The sequence below is a fragment of the Solanum lycopersicum genome, chromosome 2, assembly GCF_036512215.1.
Source record: "Solanum lycopersicum chromosome 2, SLM_r2.1".
Classification (NCBI taxonomy): Eukaryota; Viridiplantae; Streptophyta; class Magnoliopsida; order Solanales; family Solanaceae; genus Solanum; species Solanum lycopersicum.
The window spans coordinates 47,998,411-48,020,347 of record NC_090801.1 but is presented as its reverse complement, the minus strand read 5'-3'; the positions used below and the strand labels follow the sequence as shown (position 1 = coordinate 48,020,347).

General features: G+C 29.0%; 1 protein-coding gene, 1 long non-coding RNA gene and 1 other non-coding gene across 4 annotated transcripts; all 3 read right to left on the bottom strand.

The window, feature by feature from the left end:
• Nucleotides 1-303: 303 nt before the first annotated feature.
• TRNAK-UUU (transfer RNA lysine (anticodon UUU)) lies at nucleotides 304-375 on the bottom strand. The gene has a single exon. It is a non-coding gene; the product is annotated as a tRNA-Lys (tRNA).
• Nucleotides 376-8,378: 8,003 nt separating this feature from the next.
• Nucleotides 8,379-9,475, bottom strand: LOC138342115 (uncharacterized). The gene is made up of 4 exons (XM_069294303.1): nucleotides 9,370-9,475; nucleotides 9,106-9,246; nucleotides 8,731-9,033; nucleotides 8,379-8,608 (listed from the first exon to the last, which is right to left on the bottom strand). Exons 1-4 carry the CDS (start codon nucleotides 9,473-9,475, stop codon nucleotides 8,379-8,381), a joined length of 780 nt encoding a protein of 259 aa, XP_069150404.1.
• Nucleotides 9,476-18,712: 9,237 nt separating this feature from the next.
• Nucleotides 18,713-21,319, bottom strand: LOC138342300 (uncharacterized). 2 transcript variants are annotated; one of them, XR_011215150.1, is made up of 3 exons: nucleotides 21,003-21,316; nucleotides 20,647-20,896; nucleotides 18,713-19,090 (listed from the first exon to the last, which is right to left on the bottom strand). It is a non-coding gene; the product is annotated as an uncharacterized lncRNA (long non-coding RNA). The 2 variants fall into 2 exon arrangements; XR_011215151.1 differs by lacking the exon at nucleotides 18,713-19,090 and having other exon boundaries at nucleotides 20,268-20,896; nucleotides 21,003-21,319.
• Nucleotides 21,320-21,937: the final 618 nt, after the last annotated feature.

Sequence of the window (21,937 nt, the reverse complement as noted above, 5' to 3'; positions counted from 1 at the left end):
AGAATACAAATAGAGTAAAAATTAAAAGAAAAAAAAGGGTGGGGGGGGGGGGGGGGGGGGGGGGAGAAAACAATTAGGGTAAAATAGATTAGGGGGAAAATGCAAAAAGGAAAACAGATATAGTTCGGGAGGTTTCTTTCGTATCAAGAGTGTGTTGGGAAGGTTAGGGAAGATGGAATTGGATCGAAAATAGAAAAAGGAGAAAAAATACAAAAAGGAAAACTAATAGACTAAAAAATAAAAATAAAAAAAGGGGGAAAATTTAAAAAAAGAAAAAAAGAAAAAAAACACAAGAAAAAAACGCGCCGTCTGTGGGGATCGAACCCACGACCACGTGGTTAAAAGCCACGCGCTCTACCACTGAGCTAAGACGGCTTCGATTATTAATTTTTATACATTTTATTTAAGACCTTTTACTGTCAAATTTTCTCTTTCTCATTGTGCAAAACAAGGAGGAGAAATTATTAGGATTCCTAAATAATGTGAATTAGTGTATTTTTGGATTGATTTATTTTAGGCGTTTTTAAGTTAAAATAACTTTTAATCAGTTTCGAAGTGTTCGTGTAAAATTAAAAAAATACTTAAAAGAACTTATTTTTAAGTCAAATTAACAAAAATAAGTCAAAAATCAATCCAGACAGACTTTTATATTTTAATATCGTCTGACTAGAAAACATCTGATGATATTTAATCATTTTGTTAGGAATTTTCTGATCTTAGATTTGTCAGATAAACGTAATTAAACTTCCACTTGAGCAGCATACTAGACTCATAGGTCTATATTCTTTACGGCAAACTACATAAAATTCACTAGTTTAGGTTTTAATTGCAAAAATTCTCGATAGTTTTATATATTATTTTCTCAACCGTAATTCATGCTTAGGATACATGAGTCTAAATCCGCGAGATACATGTATCTCTCGAATTTTAAAATCAAGATACATTTTTTTATTTACTTAAATTAATTAGTTGTAATTGATTTCCTTAATTAGCGGAGTAATTGAGATACAAGTATCTATCATATTTGTTGCGAGTCTGAATTCACGAGAGAAGGTATCTATCGAATTTTAAAATCAAGATACATATTCTATTTGTTTAAATTAATTAGTTGAAATTGATTTCCTTGATTAGAGGAGTAATTGAGTTACATGTATCTACCATATTTCGTGCTTAGGGTACATGAATTTGAATTCGTAAGATACAGGTATCTATCGAATTTTAAAATTAAGATACATATTCTATGTTTAAATTAACTAGTGAAACTATTCGCGCTTCGCGCGATTATATAAAATATTTATAAGATAATAATATGAAATATATAATATTTACGTTAGTATCGAATATATAGATAATATTTATATTTCTTCTCGTCTGTGATATCATAAACTTTTGTAAAACATATAATATATATTTGTTTGTTTTGTATATATATATATTAGAACAAAATATTCACCGTGATGAAGTAAATGAAATAAGGAATAATATGTTGAAATAACAATATATTGTATTAGGTTGAAAATATTTTAGATGTTTTAATTTTCTCTATCTTTTCTAGGAGTAGTGATGTTCTATCCAAACTCTGATTTCGTCAAAACAATATTGTTTTCTTTTATTTTATTATTACATTTGCTTATTATAATTTTTTAAACATTAATTAAATACTTATAAGATTTACGAAAAATGAAGCATATAAAGTCATGATTCATATTTAGTATTAAACTTTACAAGTAAGATGAAGAGACATGAGTTATAAATAATTTAAATGTATAATTTTATTAGCCACTAAATGTATTACTAATTATGTATTGATTTTATTTGTAAAATAAAAAAATAAAAAAGGTGTGAAAATACAAAAAATGAACAGAGAAAATATAATAATTGGTGATTACATAAAAATTATAAATGCATTTCAAAGCAAAAAGAACGACGACAGATTGTTACATACACAAAAAATGACATCATGAAAATAATAATATATTTTTCAATTACTTTTTATAATTTATAATAAAAGTGAAACTAATCATCATAAATTTTGTTATTGTTAAAATTAAATAATTATATTTATTTTTTTCATAACAAAGAGAAAATAGAATAGTAAAGGATCAAATGATTAGCATTGACAATATAATACATTTAGCTAAATTATTTGCATAAATTAAAAATTTTAAAAACTCTAGCGAAAGTAACTAAGTTGCTAATAAATTTCAAAGTGAAAAAATAATCTCTAATTATGCTTCATTTTTTCCCTTGTATCATCTTCCTTTGCAAAGAGATCCGCCATCATGTTTTTATCCATATGTCAAACTCTTCATATATGCAACCAACTGAATAAAAAAAAGCATATACGAATTAAAATTAATTATGTCAAAAGAAAGAACGAAATATAAACCATATTTAATATATTTATATATTATCTTTTCAATAGTAATAACAATAGTAAATAATAATTATTTCTTGAAATTTAACAAATATTATAATCAAACTATATTATATATGGAAAACTAACTATTAGAAAGAGTAATTGCATATGGACAAAACATTGTTAAGAATTAAAGAGATTTTTTCAATCATACTTATTTGATAAATAATAATACAAACATAAAAATTTATATTAAGAAAGCATGTCTAAGTACATAAAAATAAAAAGAAAGACTTAAGAATGAAATATAACTTACCTTCATATACTTTTTTTTGTTACATGTTAGCTAATTCACAAACAAGTATTATGAAGAAGAGAAATTATAACTTTGTACGTGAATCTTCATGAAAATAAATATGAATCTATATAGACAAAATAAAGGAAATGAAAAAATAAAGACTTAAGAATAATATATTTATTAATTTCATGTATTATTTTTTTTGTTACATGTTAATTTCCTTCACAAATCAAATACGAATTTATATAGACAAAAATAGAGAAGATAAAAAATAAAAATTTCAATGAAGTATTTCTTACCTTTATGTACTTTTTTTTTGTTACAAATCAAACTTGTATGATGAAAAAAGAAAGAATAATTGTGATGTGAATCTTCATGAAACTAATATAAATTTATAGGCAAAATAAAGGAATTCCATAAGACATATAAACTTATAAATTTAAATTGGAGGTTATGAATATAAATTATGAGATTCATGAATATTATTAAAAGTAAAAGTTAAAGAGGGGCAAGTCATGAGTAGTAACTCCTAGTGAATAAATTCAAAAATAAAAATAAAAATACTTAAAATGTAAAAAAAAATTAAAAAAATTATGATTTCATGATTAGAAGTGAGATAAACAAATAGAAAAGAAATATAGAGAGTTTTTTTTATATTATAAATGTTCATACATTAATAAAGTATTTATTTGTATATTTGTATAAATGAAGTAATATATTTTTATAATAAAATAATTAATTTAAATTAGAAAAGTTAAAAATAAATGAATTATGTTTCTCTTTTAATTATAAGTGAGATAAATAAATAAAAAATAGGAAGAGTTTTTGTTATAAATGACCCACCATTAATAAAATATTTATTTGTAATAAATTTAAATAACTTTTTATGATATACAATAATTATTTTTTTAAAAAAAAATGGAAAAAGCTAAATGCAAATGGAGGTCATATAGAGGTGGCACATCACCTCCTCAATGGTCCTCATTTATATATATATATATATATATATATATTGATTAGTTGTAACTGATTTTTTAAATTAGAGAAGTAATTGAGATACATGTATATTACTCGTAAAATACATGTATCCATCAATTTAAAAAGTCAATATACATCATTTATAACTTTAAATTAAAGGGGTGAAACTTATTTCCCTAATGAAAGGATTAATTGATGAAAATTAACAACTTGAATGTATTTATAGAATCCTTGCGTATTAACTCTAACAACTTCTCCTAAAATAACAAAATTATAAACCACAATACTTCTATAATTGTAAACTTCATCTTCTTCATCAATTTACTTCATTTGTATTTTAAAGGTTCGACTTGAATGTTGGCAGATGAATATCTTGCAACAACAAAAACCTAATTTGTAATAGTTTATAAAATCAAACTTTACAGCAATATAAATTCTATCTCCAATACACGAACATGATATTAATCAAGGTATATGAAAATAATGAAAAATGTAGAGAATTTGTTGATGTTAAGGTATGTTACTAACTTGTATTTACAAGGTTATCGAAAAACAAAAACAAAAGTAAGATGAAATAGACAGAATACAAAGTAATCCGAGTCCACAGAAATTATTGTGTCTCCTCAAGAAATTTAATCCCTCACTGTACCCGTGGTTATGGATTAATTTCTCACAAGATAAAACGGATTAATCCTGTTAAGGAAATAGCGGTATCTCAAACTTCTTTATCTTCAGCGAACTTAAGAACAACAAGTCACACAAACTCAGTCGATCGACACTTTGATTTTGAGAGAGAAGAATGTATGCAGAGAAGGAAAATTTTCAGTGTCTGAAAAAATGAAAAATTACTTCCTTTTATAGCCATTTTCAGCAAGAAACGTGTTTGTTCAGAGAAATCTATTTAGACCCATTTTATCTAGAAAGTTGTCTTTTGAAAAAAATAGCAACTTTTTAGAAAATGTGTTTGTTAGAAAAATAAAGACTTTTCAGAAAGTAACAACTTTTCAGAAAGAGTAACAACTTTTCGTAATGTTACCGTTACACGCAAATTAATTCTGTTAAGTAACTAATTAACTAACGTTCTGAATTAATTTATAAGTGATAATATTAACAGGATTTTTTTGATTAACAAAAATTGATTAAATAAATTTTGTCCAAAAATTTATCAATCAATCACATCATTTGCCAAATCCAAATCCAAATCCGAAGCTAAAGCTGAGGCCTAGCAACGACGGCGGCGGGAGGCGGCACCTTCTTCTTAGCTCTTAAGAAGTAAAGGAAGTGTTTCCTTATATAAGGACAACAATTTCCCTTTCTTTTGTCGATATGAGAGAAATGACTTTTCATGTGCACTTTGCAAATGACTTTTCATTTTCCCTCCAAATTAGTTCCCTCACTTTTCATATTCTCTCTTTTCTTTTCCCATTCACACTTTGCTAAACCCAACAATCCCCCACATGAATGGGGAATTACTATTGTTAAAACATATGCATGAAAAACTTGTGTATTTTGTAAATAAGGGTTAATCACATCTGAATAAGTAGGTTTTCCTTTAAACTTTCTGTAGTGAACATATATTAGATACAATCGGTCAATCAGTAGATTTGATATCTTTGAACCGTCGACCTTTGGTGTATACCTAGACAACATAAGTCACACAATCAACCCTTGAACTATTCTTAGTTTTCATTATTTTGTTCATTTCAGCCATGAATACATCTCGGATAGTTAGTGCTTAGAGAACTGACCTTACCTAATTCTCCTTGAAGCGCCTTACACTTCACACTCACATAGGTGATTTCTAAATGTGTTATCCCAGAGATACACCATTTTGATATACCCTGTATCAAACTTAGAAACCCTTAAAAAGTCCTTATGCCTTTATTGTGGTTACTGAACATTGTCTCATCATGAGAATGGACCATAAAATAATTTTTTGACAATGTTGAACCGTCATCAATGACTTTGTTTTATCTCCTTGAACCTAGATCTTGGGATCTCCAATCTTCTAGGTAGAGTTACCGTCACGATGACTAGTTCTCATCCATAGTCCCATTCCCTTCGATAATTTCTCAACTCCCTCTTTAGTTAGGACTTTTGTAAGTGGATCCGACATATTATCATTTGACTTCACATAGTCAATTGTAATAATTTCACTAGAGAGCAGTTGTCTCACAAAATTATGTCTTTGTCTTATGTAACGAGACTTGCCATTATCCATAACGCTTCCAGCCCTTCCTATTGCAGCTTGACTATCATAGTGTGTGCAAATAGGGGTCATTGATTTGTGCCAAAATGGAATATCTTCTAAGAAATTCTGGAGTCATTTAGCTTTTCACCAGTGTTGTCTAAAACGATAAATTCAGACTCCATTGTAGAGCGAGCTATACATGTTTGTTTGGATGATTCCAAGATATTGCTCCTCCACCAATAGTTAAAACGTATCCACTTGTCTAATCCAATATGCATCACTATATCCCTCAAGAACTGTAGATATTTGTTGTAATGCAAAGCATAGTTTTGAATGTCATCTAAATATCCCAAAACACTCTTCATTGCCAACCAATGATTTTGATTTGGATTACTTGTGTATTGACTCAGTTTACTGATAGTGCAAGCTATGTCTGGTCATGTACAATTCGTGACATACATCAAGCTTCCCAACATTCTAACATAGTCCAATTGAGACTGACTTTCACCTTTATTCTTTGCAAGATGAAGATTCACATCAATTGGAGTCTTTGCCCTTTTGAAATTCAAATATTTTAATTTTTCAAGTACCTTTTGAGTATAATGAGTTTGCGAGAATTATACTATTAAGAGTTTTGATAATTTTAATTCCCAATATCACATCAGCAATTCCTAAATATTTCATATCAAACTTACTAGCGTGCATATTCTTAGTAGCTTTTATATTAGCAATGTCCTTGCTCATTATAAGCATGTCATCCACATATAGGCATACAATGACTTCATGATTTGGAGTATCTTTAATGTAAACACATTTATCGCATTCATTGATCTTAAATCCATTTGACAACATGGTTGATCATACTTTGCATGTCATTGTTTTGGTGCTTGTTTTAGTCCATAAAGTGAATTAATAAGTTTGCACACTTTTTTTTCTTTACCAGGAACTACAAAACCCTCAGGATGTTCTATGTAAATTTCTTCTTCCACCTCTCCATTTAAGAAGGCAGTTTTCACATTCATTTGATGTATTTCAAGACCGTATATTGCAGCTAGGGAAATTAACATCCGAATTGATGTAATCCTAGTCACTGGCGGGTATGTATCAAAATAATCAAGACCTTCTTTTTGTCTAAAGCCTTTTACAACAAGTCTTGTTTTATATTTGTCAAGTTCCATCATCTTTCATCTTCCTTTTAAAGATCCACTTTGAACCCAAAAGTTTGTTCCCTGGAGGAAGATCAACCAACTCCCAAGTATGATTGCTTAGGATTTATTCAATTTCGTTATTGACAGCCTCCTTCCAAGAGGTTGAGTCGCTAGACAACATTGCTTCCTTGAATGTTTGAGGCTCACTTTCAAGAAGAAATGTTACAAAATCAGATCCAAATGAAATAAATGTCCTTTGACACTTACTGCGTCTTGGACTCTCTTCATTGGGTTCATTCTCTTTTGGTTCTTCTCTGGGTTGTTCAGAGCCCCCACTAAATGACTCAAGTCTAGTTTTATACGGATAGATATGTTCAAAAAATTCAACACTATCTGATTCCATTACCGTATTATTATGAATATCTGGATGTTAGAACTTATGAATCAAAAATCGACATGCCTTACTGTTTGTGGCATATCCAATGAATACACAATCCACATTAGGCGCTATTTTTACCCTCTTAGGTATAGAAACTTGGACTTTGGCTAGACACCCTCACACTTTGAAATATTTCAAGTTGGGTTTTCTACCTTTCCATTTCTCATATGAAATAACATGTGTCTTTGAGTGAGGTACTTAATTGAGTATTCGATTTGTTGTAAGGATAGCTTCTCCCAACAAGTTATATGGTAAACTTGAACTTATAAGTAATGCATTCATCATTTCTTTTAAAGTTTGATTTTTCCTTTCTGTAATCTCATTAGATTGAGGAGTGTATGGAGCAGTAGTTTGATGGATTATTTCATTTTCTAAACATATTTATGCCCTCTATCACTTCTGATCATTTTGATCTTTTTATCCAACTGATTTTGAACTTCAGTTTTATATTGCCTAAATGCATCTATTGCTTCATCCTTACCATTTATCAAATAGACATAACAATATCTAGTGCAATCATCAATAAGAGTTATGAAATTCTTTTTTTCCACCACGTGACGGTGTTGACTTCATGTCACAAATATCAGTGTGAATCAATTCTTAAGTATTTGAATTCCTTTCAATAGATTTATAAGGATGCTTAGCATACTTAGATTCAACGCAAATTTGACATCTTGATTTATTGCACTCAAATTTTGGCAAAATATTTAAGTTAATCAATTTTCGCAAGGTTTTGTTATTAACGTGTCTCAAAAGTTCATGCCATAAATATTTAGACTCAAGCAAGTAAGAAGAAGCAAAATTTTTGTTCATATCAACTGCAATTACATTGAGTTTTAAAAGGCCATCACTGAGGTAACCTTTCCCTACATGCATATCATTATTACTTACTACTATTTTATCAGAAATAAATACACATTTGAATCCATTCTTAGTCAAAACTAGAATTAAAATTAAATTCTTTTTCAATTTTGAACATACGAGACCTTATTCAAAGTCACCATCTTGACTGATGTCATCTTTAATAGGACCTTGTCAGTTCCTTCCACCTTTGCAAAAATGGAGTTTGCCATAAACAACTTCTCATCTGTAGGTGCTGGAGTATACGATGAAAATAATTCTTTGTTGGCACAAACATGACATGAGGCACCAAAATCTATCCACCATTCTCTTAGATTTCCGATCAAGTTACATTCTGAAAGCATTGCACATAGATCATCCATTTTTTTCTTTGGATTCAGTCAAGTTAGCTTGATCCTTCTTTTTTTTTGTCCTTCTTAGGACCCCGACATTTAGTAACCCTATGACCATGTTTACCACAATTAAAGTAGTTTCCATTGAATTTCTTCTTAGGAGGATTATTTTTTGGACCAGATGCTTTCTTTCTTTTCTTTACTTTTGTGGGATCTTCTTCAACAATATTTACTCCAGATATTACTGAGTTATCATGTGACCTCTTTTCTGCAGCCTTATTATCCTCTACAATTCTCAATCTTATTATGAGATCTTCAACAGTCATCTCCTTGCGTTTATGTTTTAAGTAGTTTTTGAAGTTCTTCAACATCGGAGGTAACTTTTCAATAATTGCAGTCACTTGAAAGATATCATTCACAATCAATCCTACATTAAAGATTGTGTGAGTATTAAGAAAAAATTTAATATTTATAACATAGGCATTACATAAATTTATACCTTCAGCAAGGTGATCATGGATTATGACATGCAATTCTTGAACTTGGGTGATGACAGTCTTACTATCTATCATCTTATAGTCCAGAAACTTTGTTACAATGAACTTCTTCATTCCGGCATCCTCTGTTTTGTACTTCTTTTCTAAAGCATCCTAGAGCGCTTTTGAGATTTTGACATTGCTGTACACATTGTACAGATCATCTTGCAGGTCACTCAAAATATAATTTTTACACAAAAAACTGAGTGTGTCCATGCTTCTTTTACCAAAAACCACTTCAGGTGGAGTATCATCCAATATAACAGGAACATTCTCATTAATGAACCTCTGCAGACTCAACGTAGTGAGATAGAAGAACATCTTTTGCTGCATCTCTTGAAGTTGACTCCAGAAAACTTTGCATGTTTCTCATCCGGCGCTAAAACAACATTCGAACGATTGTGTGCAACCGATGTTGTTGCAGCACTCACTGTTCCAGCATTCACTTGACTTGAATTATTCATTTTATTTCTGTCACAAATGGCAGATAATTTTAGTATTTAAAATACTAACAGTAAAGAACAAATATTTACACAGACTGTTCCTGATTTAACGATAAAGTTTTTATGTTCTTTTAATCGTTAATCGAATGAATTTTTAAAAATTCAAGTAGAGTAGAAAACCATAAAGGTTTTAATCTCCAGAAATCTCAAATATAGAAACTTGTTAAATTTCTTAAGATTGTTATTAACCTGTATTTATAAGGTTAACAAAAAACAGAAAGAGAAATAAGATGAAATAGACAGAATACAAAATAATCCGAGTTCATAGAAACTACTGTGTATCCTTAAGAAATTTAACCCTCTCACTGTACCCGAGATTATGAATTAATATCTCCCAAGATAAAATGGATTGATCCTGTTAAAGAAATAGCGGTACCTCAAACTTCTTTAACTTCAGCGAACTTAAGAACACCAACAAGTCACACAGACTTAGTCGATCGACACTTTGATTTTGAGAGAAAGAATGTATGCAGAGAAGAAATATTTTCAGTGTTTGAAAAAATGAAAAATTACTTCCTTTTATAGCCATTTTCAACAAGAAACGTGTCTGTTCAAGAAATTTGTTCAGACCCATTTTATCCAGAAAGTTTTGTCTTTTGGAAAAAATAACGACTTTTCGAAAAATGTGTCTGTTAGAAAAATAACGACTTTTCGAAAATTAATGACTTTTCGAAAAGAGTAACAACTTTTCAAAATGTTACCGTTACACGCGAATTAATTCTGTTAATTAACTAATTAATTAACGTTTTGAATTAATTTATAAGAGATGATATTAAATAAATTTTGTCCAAAAAATTTATCAGTCAATTGTCAAATTTAAAGCCGAAGCCAAGCAAGCGACGACGACGGCGCGAGGGGGCACCTTCTTCTTCGCTCTTTAAGAAGTAAAGGAAGTGTTTCCTTATATCAGGACAATAATTTCCTTTTCTTTTGTCGATATGAGAGAAATGGCTTTTCATTTGCACTTTGCAAATGACTTTTCATTTTCCCTCCAAATTAGTTCTCTCACTTTTCATATTCTCTTTTTTCTTTTCTCATTCACACTTTGCTAAATCCAACAAGGTATGTATAGATGATGGTGCCGAGGTATAATCTATTGCATTGAGGAATTAGTAGATTAGAGCTTACCTCTATATTCTGATATTCAATGGAGAGAGTTCAAGAGCCTTATGTCTTTGTCTAATTGGAAGTTGACTTTTAATGAGAAATAAGGAGTTACATTAATTTGAATTTCTAAATATCATTAATTAAGGAGTTTCAATTTTAAATTAATTATCCAATATCATATTTGATGGAATTCGTGTATCTAATTAAATTTTTGATAATATATGGTATAAATATTAAAAGTGATATTATGTGTAAATTTTTTAAAGTGAAGATAAAATAAGTATATATGATAGTGATTACTGAAGTATGCCTAATTAAGTAGTTCTTTCATTATTTATTAACATGTAACAAAAGTTTTACTAGCCAATTGATTCTTTTTTTGTTAAAATCATTTTTAAATGGCTTAAACCTAAAGTACATCCTTATGTTATGTAAGTGAACAAAAAAAGTTCATGCACTATCAAAAAGTCACAAAATTCATTCTTTGTCTATTTTCTAAGAAACTCATGCTACCAACAAATTTTTTTTATCAAGTCGAATGAATATATGTATACGTGATTAAGCCAGTCATGTTGGGAGATTTTTCAATTTTTTAAAAATTGAGGGTAGACATAATATATTCAAATTATAAAATATTCCTTGTAAAACGTATGGCCAAATACAACTCCAACTTCAAAAATTTCAAATAGAGTAATTATTTTTTATATTCATAATTAAACGCCTATGTAATTTTACTAAATGTTCAGCATTTTTGTACATTGTATAAAATGTGAATTGCATTGTACATAACGTACATACATGCTAAATAGTTATTAAAGAAAATCTCTAAATAGTTGGGCGCAATATTTTTAAAATGTATTTTTTACATAATTTTTCTAACCATCTGAACTTCGTGTATAAATATTTCAAGACTTGTGTATTCTTGCAAGTAATTTACTTGATGATGCAAAAATTATATAACCTAATAATACACGAAATTTAAATTCTGAGAATGACATATTCATTTCTTATTCATATTCTTACTCTTTTTAGATAACTTTGATCTTCTTATCGTGGCTAAGACATAACTAAATTTTTTTTTGCGTCAATCAGTTTTTTAATAAAAATAAACTGGAGATTATTTTTGTTATTCTTGAGATAGTAGAAGGATGTTTTTTTGCTCACATAGATAAGATAAAGACGTACATTAGATTTGAGTCATAGTGGAGGAGTACTTTTAGCCAAAAACTTTTAGCCAATTCGAGTTGACCTTCGAGTTCAAAAATTCTCTTTTCAAGAAAAAGTTAATCTTCTATGACTTAAATTAAAATGCTTGACATGATTATTTGAACCGAATAAACTTTCTTCTAAAAGGGATAATTTTAAATATATACAATAGTGTAATTAGTTTACAATAAATATACCTATTTTTTTTTTATACAAAGCCAACAATCATAAAAAGTATAAGTTGACTATACAATACAACTCGCTAAAAGTTATAAGAAGCATACATACTATACAATTTAAACTATACATGAAATATAAATTGACCATACATAATATATACACGAACTACTCAATCTCAATCAATTCAAAATTACTTCTAGATGATTTCAAAAATGTAGATATATAAAATCCTCTCGATATTTTAAAGCTTTTGATGCATAATTCATTTGAAACAATTTACATTTTTGCTATGTCGAATTAAAGAATGAAAAAGACGAGTGAAGCAGATGAAGAAGGAGGAGGAGAAAGGACGAAAAAAAAGGGAAACCAAAAATGACAAATTTCAAAGGAAGAAGAACACATTTGTCAATTATTAATAAAGCAAAGGACTGGATGACCACTTTGCATAATTTGTCAATTTTTGAATATTTTGTCAATTTTCATTGCATTAGCGGGCTAGAAGTTCTTCATTCCATTGAGGCCTGCCCAAAAAAGAGTATTTCTTGGTAGTGTGATTTATATAAATAGCTATAGTTTTAGGGTTATTAGATTGAAATAGCTATAAATATCATATTTAAAAATAATATCTACACTTTGTGTTACAAAATGGCTATATTCATACATATGTTGTTTTTTTAATATAAAAATACATTTTAATTGATTTCCCACTATATAAGGTTAATTAGTTAATGTAACTGACAATGCTTTTTTTAGCCTTTAAATCCACTAATTTGACACTTTAAATATGTAATTGACCACTACTTTTAGAATTCTTATCTGTTTAAAAATAAAAATCATGTTTGCTCTTTCTAAGCCTAAGAAAATACAATTCAATGGTTATCATCACAATTTTGATCTTTTATTTCAAAAAATGGAGTAAAAAGAATTGGTATGTAGAATATAGTATTGACGGAATAGTGTTGAATGAATACGCCTTGTATTCTGATTTATGACGGTAGGTATATTAATGAAAGGTTATTTTTTGTGAGAAAAATAATATTTCTTGTATTCAGTTGATTATGTAATTATTTATTTAAGTATTTGATGTATGTGTACTTTCGTATAGAATGTATAAATGAAATTACGTGTTGATTTTAGATTTTCCAGTCAAGTGATTACATTTATTCAGTAAGTGATGAAGGGAAGACCTATATCGTCTGCTTGGAAAAGAAGACTTGCAATTGCAACAGGTTTCAAGTTGACGGAATATTGTGCACACATGCGTTTGGAGGGTGTTAACAAAAAAACATTCTTCCAGATGAACATTGTTCAGACTTTTACAAGCCAGAAATAATACTGTTAACATATTAAGTGTCTGTGTATCCTCATCCAAAATGAATGGAATATACCTGAACACATTTCTACTAAATTTGTGTTGCCACCAAAATACAAACGACCTCCGGGAAGACCAAAGAAGCAACAGGAGAAGTCATTTAGCGAGTTAACTTAAAGGAAGAGTACGAATTCTTGTAGTAGATGTGGGCAATGTGGTCATAATAGGCAGTTCATGTCGAACTGCAACACGGAATACATAGGACCTGATACATGTCATTATTGAAGTGTATTTTTACTTAATTATTGTTATGTTGAATAAATGAATTAAAAAATTCTTATTTGCTTTTAAAAATATTTGTTTCTCTGTTTGCTTGCTTAAATTATAATTAACTTGAATGTTATCTCAATACTCTATTTGATATTATTAATATGTATCGACACACTCAAAGTACTAATAATACGTGAATATAGTTATACTTGATGATATATGTCGATGAATATATATATAAAATAGGTATACTAGTGAAAAAATTGATTAATATTATATAACCTACAACTTATAAAAATACATATACGCCTACATATTTCTTAGGTGTATGATAAAATCACTTTAGAAACATATAATAATGTAAGTACTACCAACATTTACCATATATTTATCACTTTTAAGAATGTAAGTATTCAAATTTCTTTAAATAATAATTGACAATAAATGAATATAGTAATACTTACGTATATTTTGATATGAAAAAGACAAATGAATATAGTAATACTTGCGTATATTTTGATATTAAAAAGATAAATGAATATAGTAATACTTGCGTATATTTTGATATGAAAAAGACTAGCATACGTTTATACTATTGAATATGTTGATAAAAAACATACACAGCTGAACAGATAATTACCAAAAGCAGATATCCATGTGTATACATTTTCAGATGAATTATACATTTATACATACATACATTTAAACATTTATACATACAAACATACATTTATATCTTCCTATCATTATATTGAATGCAATAACCCCAACAAAAAATTTAACAAAGTAAATATCAAAATAGTAAAGCAACATGATCATATATAAATAAAAGAGTTGATAATGTTTGACAAAAAGAAAATTAGTTTTAACCATAAGATAGAAGTTCAAAATTAACTAGGTCAAGAAACTAATCAATCCTAACAAGTTGACTATTATCCATTCTTGCGGGTGGCCTGATCATTGTGTTACCTCATTCTCACTAACAACCCCTTCTTTCATCTTCTTCACTGCATATTTTCATAATAGTGTGTCGTATCTGATGTGGTGTAACTTAGAATCAAGGTATTGAGCTGGAATACATTCACCCTAGCTCACTTTAGGTACTCTGCAAATGCTAGCAAATATATCCCACAATCCCTGATAAATGAGGAAAATACATTACTTAATAAATATGAGATTGTTTTATAAGAAAGTATATTAAGAGAAAGGAAAATGCACAAGTACCCCCTCAACCTATGTCCGAAATCACATAAACACACTTGTACTATAATAAGGTCCTATTACCCCCTGAATTTATTTTAAAAGTAATTTCTACCCCTTTTCGATCTACGTGGCACTAGTTTAAAAAAGAAGTCAACCAGCGTTGGGCCCACAAGATAGTGCCACGTAGGCCAAAAAGGGATGGAAAATTATTAATAAAATAAGTTCAGGAGGGTTATAGGACCTTAGTATAGTATAAGTGTGTCTCTGAGATTTCGGGCATAGATTGAGGGGGTACTTGTCCATTATCCCTTAAGAGAATGACAACATTTGCAACAATAGAATGACAACATAATTCTAAATACACTAGAAAGTATTCAAAAATGTAAAGGTATTCAAATACAGTAGAAGGTATTCAAAGTGTAATGGTATGTCATGTTGTAATTAGTCAGTGGTTATACATATGCCACATTATACTAATTTGGAAGGTATATCCTCCACATAAATTTACTTGTTCAATTTACACTACATTCATATTACTACATCTTACTACAAAATCATCTTCAGAAAATAAAATGACAACACAACTCTAAATACACTAAAGGAATTCAAAAATGTAAAGGTATTCAAATACAATAGAAGATATTCAAAGTGTAATGGTATGCCACACTATAAATATTCAATGGTTATATGTGTGCCACAATATACTAATTTGAAAGGTATATCCTTCACATACTAATTTGGAAAGTGTAAAGGTATTCAAATACAATAGAAAGTATTGATTCTGGCATAGCAATATTGAATACAACCTCTAACTTCAACCTTAATAATATTGCCATATATGTAGAACTATATAAAACCTTTAAAGAAAAAAAGAGGAAAAAATGGGGACTAAAAGATACTTGTTGAAACTCAACAATAATTAACCACCGAAAATCGAGCAAACTCATTGATTGTGAGGATTTGATGGGCAAAAAGTCTATGATTTTTTGAACCCTACTAGGAGATGAAATTGATTTAGGAGTAACAGAATTGATTTGGAGATAAAAAATTTTGAATTTAGGATAATGAAGGTTGGCTCAAAAAGTGGAAATAGGAAAGAGAGCATGAAAAGTGGGAATAGGAAAATTTTATGAATGTGAATTGTATTTTGTTATTTATTAGTTAAATATGCCCATAAAATAAAAATAAAGTATAGTGTAGCTATATTATTTTAATATAATATGTAGTTTGACAAAAAAAAAATTTGTAGTTTTTTCTTCTTAGTAATGATGAAAAAAAAAGTTTGACGAGTAAAAAAATGAAATTCACCCGAAAGCATATGACAAGACTTGTTAATAAAGAATAGGAAAAATTAATATACATCAAAAATATTATGTATCTTATCATTCATTGAGAGTTTTTACCATACATTTAAAAAAATACATCAAGATACATATATTTTTGTTATTAGATACACATATACAAGAAGAGATGGCAGCAAGATCGGGGAAGGAAAGTGAGCAAGATTCATATGCATCCCAAATGCATATGAATTACACTAGATATACGCTAGATATATGCATCTATATGTATCTAGAGTAATTCAGATGTATATAGGAAGGCGAGAAAGATGGAGGAGATGCGAGGGAGGCGAGTAAGATTTGCTATATATGTCAAATACATGTGAATCCACTTAGATACAATGTACGTAGAATGAATTGCACCTAATTTTGACTTCATATATTTGAGATACATGTATCTTGAAACACCAAAATTTAATAAAATGCGTAACATTACAAACTAAAATATATATAAATAATTAACTATTAAACTAGTGAAATTTATATAAATTACGTAGAAAAATATACCAATAAAGTAAATTTGTTAAAGTTTTACATTTTCAACTTTTGAATGAAATAAGTAAATAATTAGATATGACATCATGGCAAAGTCGAAATGTCTTGAATTTGAGGTCTCACTACTCCCCCCCCCACCCCCCACCCCACACACAACCCAAGGTCTTGTACAAATCTCATTAGGAAGACAACAAATATAGGTCTTCCCTCGTTCGTTATTTTTATTCAAATAAGTGGCAATGAAAAAGATAAAAATTAGATTTGAAAAAGAAAAATCAATGTGAAATTTTGATATTGAATTCCAAATTTGCCTAAAAGGTAAAATTTTAATTCGAACTTCTTTTTTAAAAATTGACCAATAAATTTATATATGCATAAAGTTAAAAAAAAAAATTACCAATAAAATTATATTTGCATGAACGACCAATATATGTTTAAAGTGAAGATATTGTTTGTATTCTATGGTGAGGTTTCATAAAAGAAAAACTAGTTATTACTATTGTTAACCCTGAGGGATAGCTCGGCTGGTAAAGGTCTGAGGATAAAAATCCTTCAAATCGCCAGTTCGAGTCTCAGCAGGGTCACTGGAGGCATTATAAATCGACCGCATCTCTAGAGCTTCGTGAAATTAACCGTAGTGAACTCGCCTTGGAACAGCGGGACCTGATGGACATAGCTAATCGGATTCGCAAAGTGATATCCGAAAATCACGATAATTTTTTTTATTACTATTGTTGATTCATTGGTCCAATGAATGTATCATGCATATAAAATTATGTGTATTTGGAGTTTGTAATACCATGTAATTACAAGCACTTATTCGTATAAGCAACATGAAAATATGGAAAATACTAATGTGACATCTTGAGATATTTCGACATCTTATTTACTCATCTGATTTGTTTATTTGATAAGATTATATAAAAATTAGAAAAATTTTGATATATAATTTTCACAAACGGTGAGTTTTTCATGTTTATGAGAAAAAAATATAATTTTTAAAATTCAAATTATTTACTCAAACTAAATATCAGCTTCAAATCAACCTATATAGGTAGGGGTGTTCATGGTTCAGTTTGGATCAGTTATTGGTGAAAATAAAAAATCAACCAAAATTAATCGATTTTTAAATTTCTAAAAACAAATCAAACCAAATAAACAAAGATAACCGTTGATTTGGTTATTGTTGATTTGATTCGGTTTGGTTCAATCTTTTGGTTATTCCGGTTTGAAAGTATATAGTTTTTTTAAGGCATATGCATCTCGATAATCACAAATTCTAGTACATAAACAATTCATAGAAAAACTATTGTAAATTTTATCAAGCAATACTAGTGTCTAGTCATAGGAAAATTAAAACAGGACTAAAACTACTAATTACGTTGTTATAAGAGTTATTTCAAAAAGAGAAAACAATTTATACATTTAGTGGAAAATCAATACAAGCAGAGTTATCTTGGAAAGATATATAACATATAGAATCTTGCATGTTGTGACAACTGAGAATTTTTCTAATAAACCAAAGGTCTAAATTACTCAATGCTCAAAGTACTGTCCGGATATTCTGAAGAAAAAACACACTATATTAGGTAATATTACAAACATAAATATGATCAAACTTTTTGTCTTTAGAAAAGACAATAAGAGATAAGTAAAAAGTTCTATTATGGATCAAATTTTAAGATAAATAAACTTGAAGAAAAGGATTAATAAACTTTAAAGTATTAAAAATGAACGACGACTTATTCCTGAGCATTTCATTGCATAGATCTCAACTGCTAAAGTGCCTAAGTTCATACCTTGAAAATACTACCATCGTCTCTCTAATAATAATTATTAACATATGATTTATGCTGACAATATTATTTCTTGTAGGCACATTAAACGTTCATTTTCCATGTTGAAGTGAACATTAAACAATGATATTTTATTAAAATAAAATAAAATTGTAAAGTAGTGTCTTTTGCAACTTTTCAGAATTAACAAAAGAAACGAAAAAGAGATAACTAGTAAGTTATAAAATAATACTTTTCTAAACTATCTCGAGATTTTGTATTTCTTGTAAAAGATCTTCAAGCTTCAATTTTGCATTCTGTAGATGCTGAACGTAATCATTGTTGAGTACAAACAAGAGCTTCAGCAGTCTTTGGTGACAAAGAACTTCGATAACAATCAAGAATGCGACCACCAGTGTAAAAACAGATTCTGAAGCCACAGTAGATGTAGGAATAACAAGCATATCTCTTGTGATTCTAGATACTATTGAATATCTTTCAGAGGAAGCTTTCCATCAAGTTAAAATATTAAAATCTTTAATCTTCTCTACATCGTCCTGCAAATACTTGTCAAGATCAGATTATCATCAACATTATCATTTTCTTTTTCAAGAAATTTCTCCCATTGAGATTGCCATACATCAGAAGTATGTTTTGCGCTAACTTCACTCAACACATCAGTTTTATCTCCAACAGTTTCACAAAAAGTCCCAAAAATAATTTTTTTTAATGATTATATAAACTAGTTAAAGTTTTTGTTACTTTGACATACTTACTATCTCCTTCCATATAATTATAATAATTCTTAAAAATAAACTTAACATACTTCATTTTGAAACGAGAATCCAACACAACTGCGACGAACAACAACATATTCATATCATCAAAATCACCCCAATATTCATCAAACTTACATTTCATCTTCTTAGACATACTAGACAAAAGAGAATTTTCACACTTTGAATAATTGACAATTATGTTTTGAAGATTAAAAAGCTCATGAAAGAAAGTATTTGGAGCAACATGTAAAGTACTCGAAAATTTCAAAGTGGTTTGATAGAAAATCCCCAGAAACTTGAGAAATACATTCACATCTCTCCAGTCTTCTGAAGATGGATGCTCTATCTTTCCACCTGTGCCAAGATAATATTTAAAGTACTTATGATCATCAATATACATTCTTGAAAATGCCTTTTCAAATTTGACGGCAGTATTTAACATCAAATATGTAGAGTTCCACCTCGTCTCAACATCCAAACTCAAAAGTCCACGAGTATCTAGTTTAACCTTTTCAACATATGACTTGAAAGAAGTAGTTCGTGCACAAGAAGACTTAAAATATTTTACAACATTTCTTACCCGAGAAATAGACTTATTTTGTTCACTCAATCCTTCTTTCACAATCAAGTTTAGAATATGGGCATTGCACCTAACATGTAAGAAATTATTTTCCATGATAACACCTTTCCAGTCACTAATTTTCCCTTTTAAGTGTGTGATTGTTGCATCATTAGTTGTTGCATTATCAAGTGTTACTGTGAGTAGATTTTCTATTCCCCAATCTAACAAATAAGATTCAGTAACTTTTGCAATAGTCTCACCTTTGTGATATGAAGTTTGAAAAAAATTCAGAATCTTTTTTTGCAACTTTCAATCATTATCAATCCAATGTGCAGTAATGACCATATAAGTAAAATTTTGGAGTGAAGTCGTGTCACTAGTAATACAAACACGTTAACCTTAACAAGTCTTTTAAGCTTTTATTTTTCTTCTTGATAAATTTTTAAGCATAGTAACAATAACACGAGATGACAACTCAAAATTTGGCAAAATAAGTGATATTACTATCTTAAAGCCTTCACCCTCAACGACTCTAAATGATTGTTCATCGATTATAACAAATTCGCCTACGGCCCTCCTAACTTCAGTGACATTATAAACGACCTTCTCCATATCTATTGATTCCCCTCTTTTAATAGGTTTAAGAGTTCTTTGCTTTTTATCAGAAGACTTGAAAGGGTATTTCGCACACTTATATTAGTAAGTAAATGTCCCCAAAGATTAGAAGTATCATTTTTACTAGTCCAAGCAAAGTCTTTGAAACAATACTTACATTTTGCATTCACTTCACCCACTTTACTAGTAATTTCTGAAAAATGATCTCAAACTTCAGAGGTTTTTCTACTACTCTCTCCATTGTCCAGAGTTTTTTTTTCTGTTTCTTCGTAGAATTCAGAGAATTGTTCAAAGAAGAAGTTTTTGAAAGATTATCTTTTACTTGAGTTTTCTCTGTTGTAGAATTTTTTATTTGAGGTTAAACTTCCAAATCTTCCAAAATCTTCAATTTCTATTTATCGTTTCATCTGAAATTCATAAGAAAAAGAAATATAAAAAATCTCAATTTTAAAGTCATGCTCTCAAAATTAAAATTAGAGAAAATTAAGAAAAAAAATATAATATAAAAATTACCTTTAATCTTCGCTTTTTCTTGTATTTGAAGTTGAAATTTTTTCCTGTATTTGAAGTTGAAAACTCAAGAAAATGGAAATGAAAAGACTGAAGAAGGCTGCTTTTACGAAAGAAAAAACAACGAAGAAAGTTGCAAAGCCATAAAGCTGCAGCCTGCGTGCATATACATTTTTTTTAATAACAGGACGTTTATTTGTTAGGTGGGCTACTAGGTTATCTACAAGTCACTTAAATAATAAAGTTTTGGTGGAGTTAAGATTAGAATTTAATAGTCGAACTGAAATTTAAGTGTTGGGTTTAAAAAAAAAAGTTAAAGACTTAAGTTAATTAAAATTTATTAAAATATTTATATTTTATTTATGAATAACATATAAATAATTATAAAATTTATATATATTATATACGAAAAATGGTCAAAAATACCCTTGAACTATTAGAAATAACTCATATATACCCTTGAAGTATATTTCGGCTCAAATATACCCTTACCGTCAAACTATAGGGTCAAAAATACCTTTCTCATTAACAGAATCGGTTAAACGCCACTTAGATGCCATTTAGATGTCACATGGCATGCCACATAAGCCAATAGAGTTCCACTCATGCTATGTAGACTAACGAACTTACCCCTAAATTTTCCCAATTTTTTTTATTTTCCGTATAATTTAGAAACGATTTAACTGAAGAACATAAAACCCCTTTTTCTCATTTCTCCATTTCCTTAGAACGATTTCACAAAATACACAAGTTCTAAGGGATAGGTGTTCTATGTTCTTCAGTAGAATTGTTTTAAAATTCTAAGGGAAATAGAGAAAAACGGGGAAAATTAGTGGCAAGTTTATTTTCTATGTAGCATGAGTGGAACTCTATTGGCTTATGTGGCACGCCATGTGTTATCCACATGGCATCCAAGTGGCGTTTAACATATCATGTTA

Excerpts from the sequence above, each read along its gene's own strand:
- LOC138342115 (XM_069294303.1), bottom strand. The coding sequence starts at position 9,475 with ATGCAGCAAAAGATGTTCTTCTATCTCACTACGTTGAGTCTGCAGAGG. Across the intron at positions 9,034-9,105 it reads CCATGATCACCTTGCTGAAG|GATTGATTGTGAATGATATC; the intron begins GTATAAATTTAT and ends TCTTTAATGTAG. Across the intron at positions 8,609-8,730 it reads TGGAAACTACTTTAATTGTG|AATGTAACTTGATCGGAAAT; the intron begins GTAAACATGGTC and ends CAATGCTTTCAG.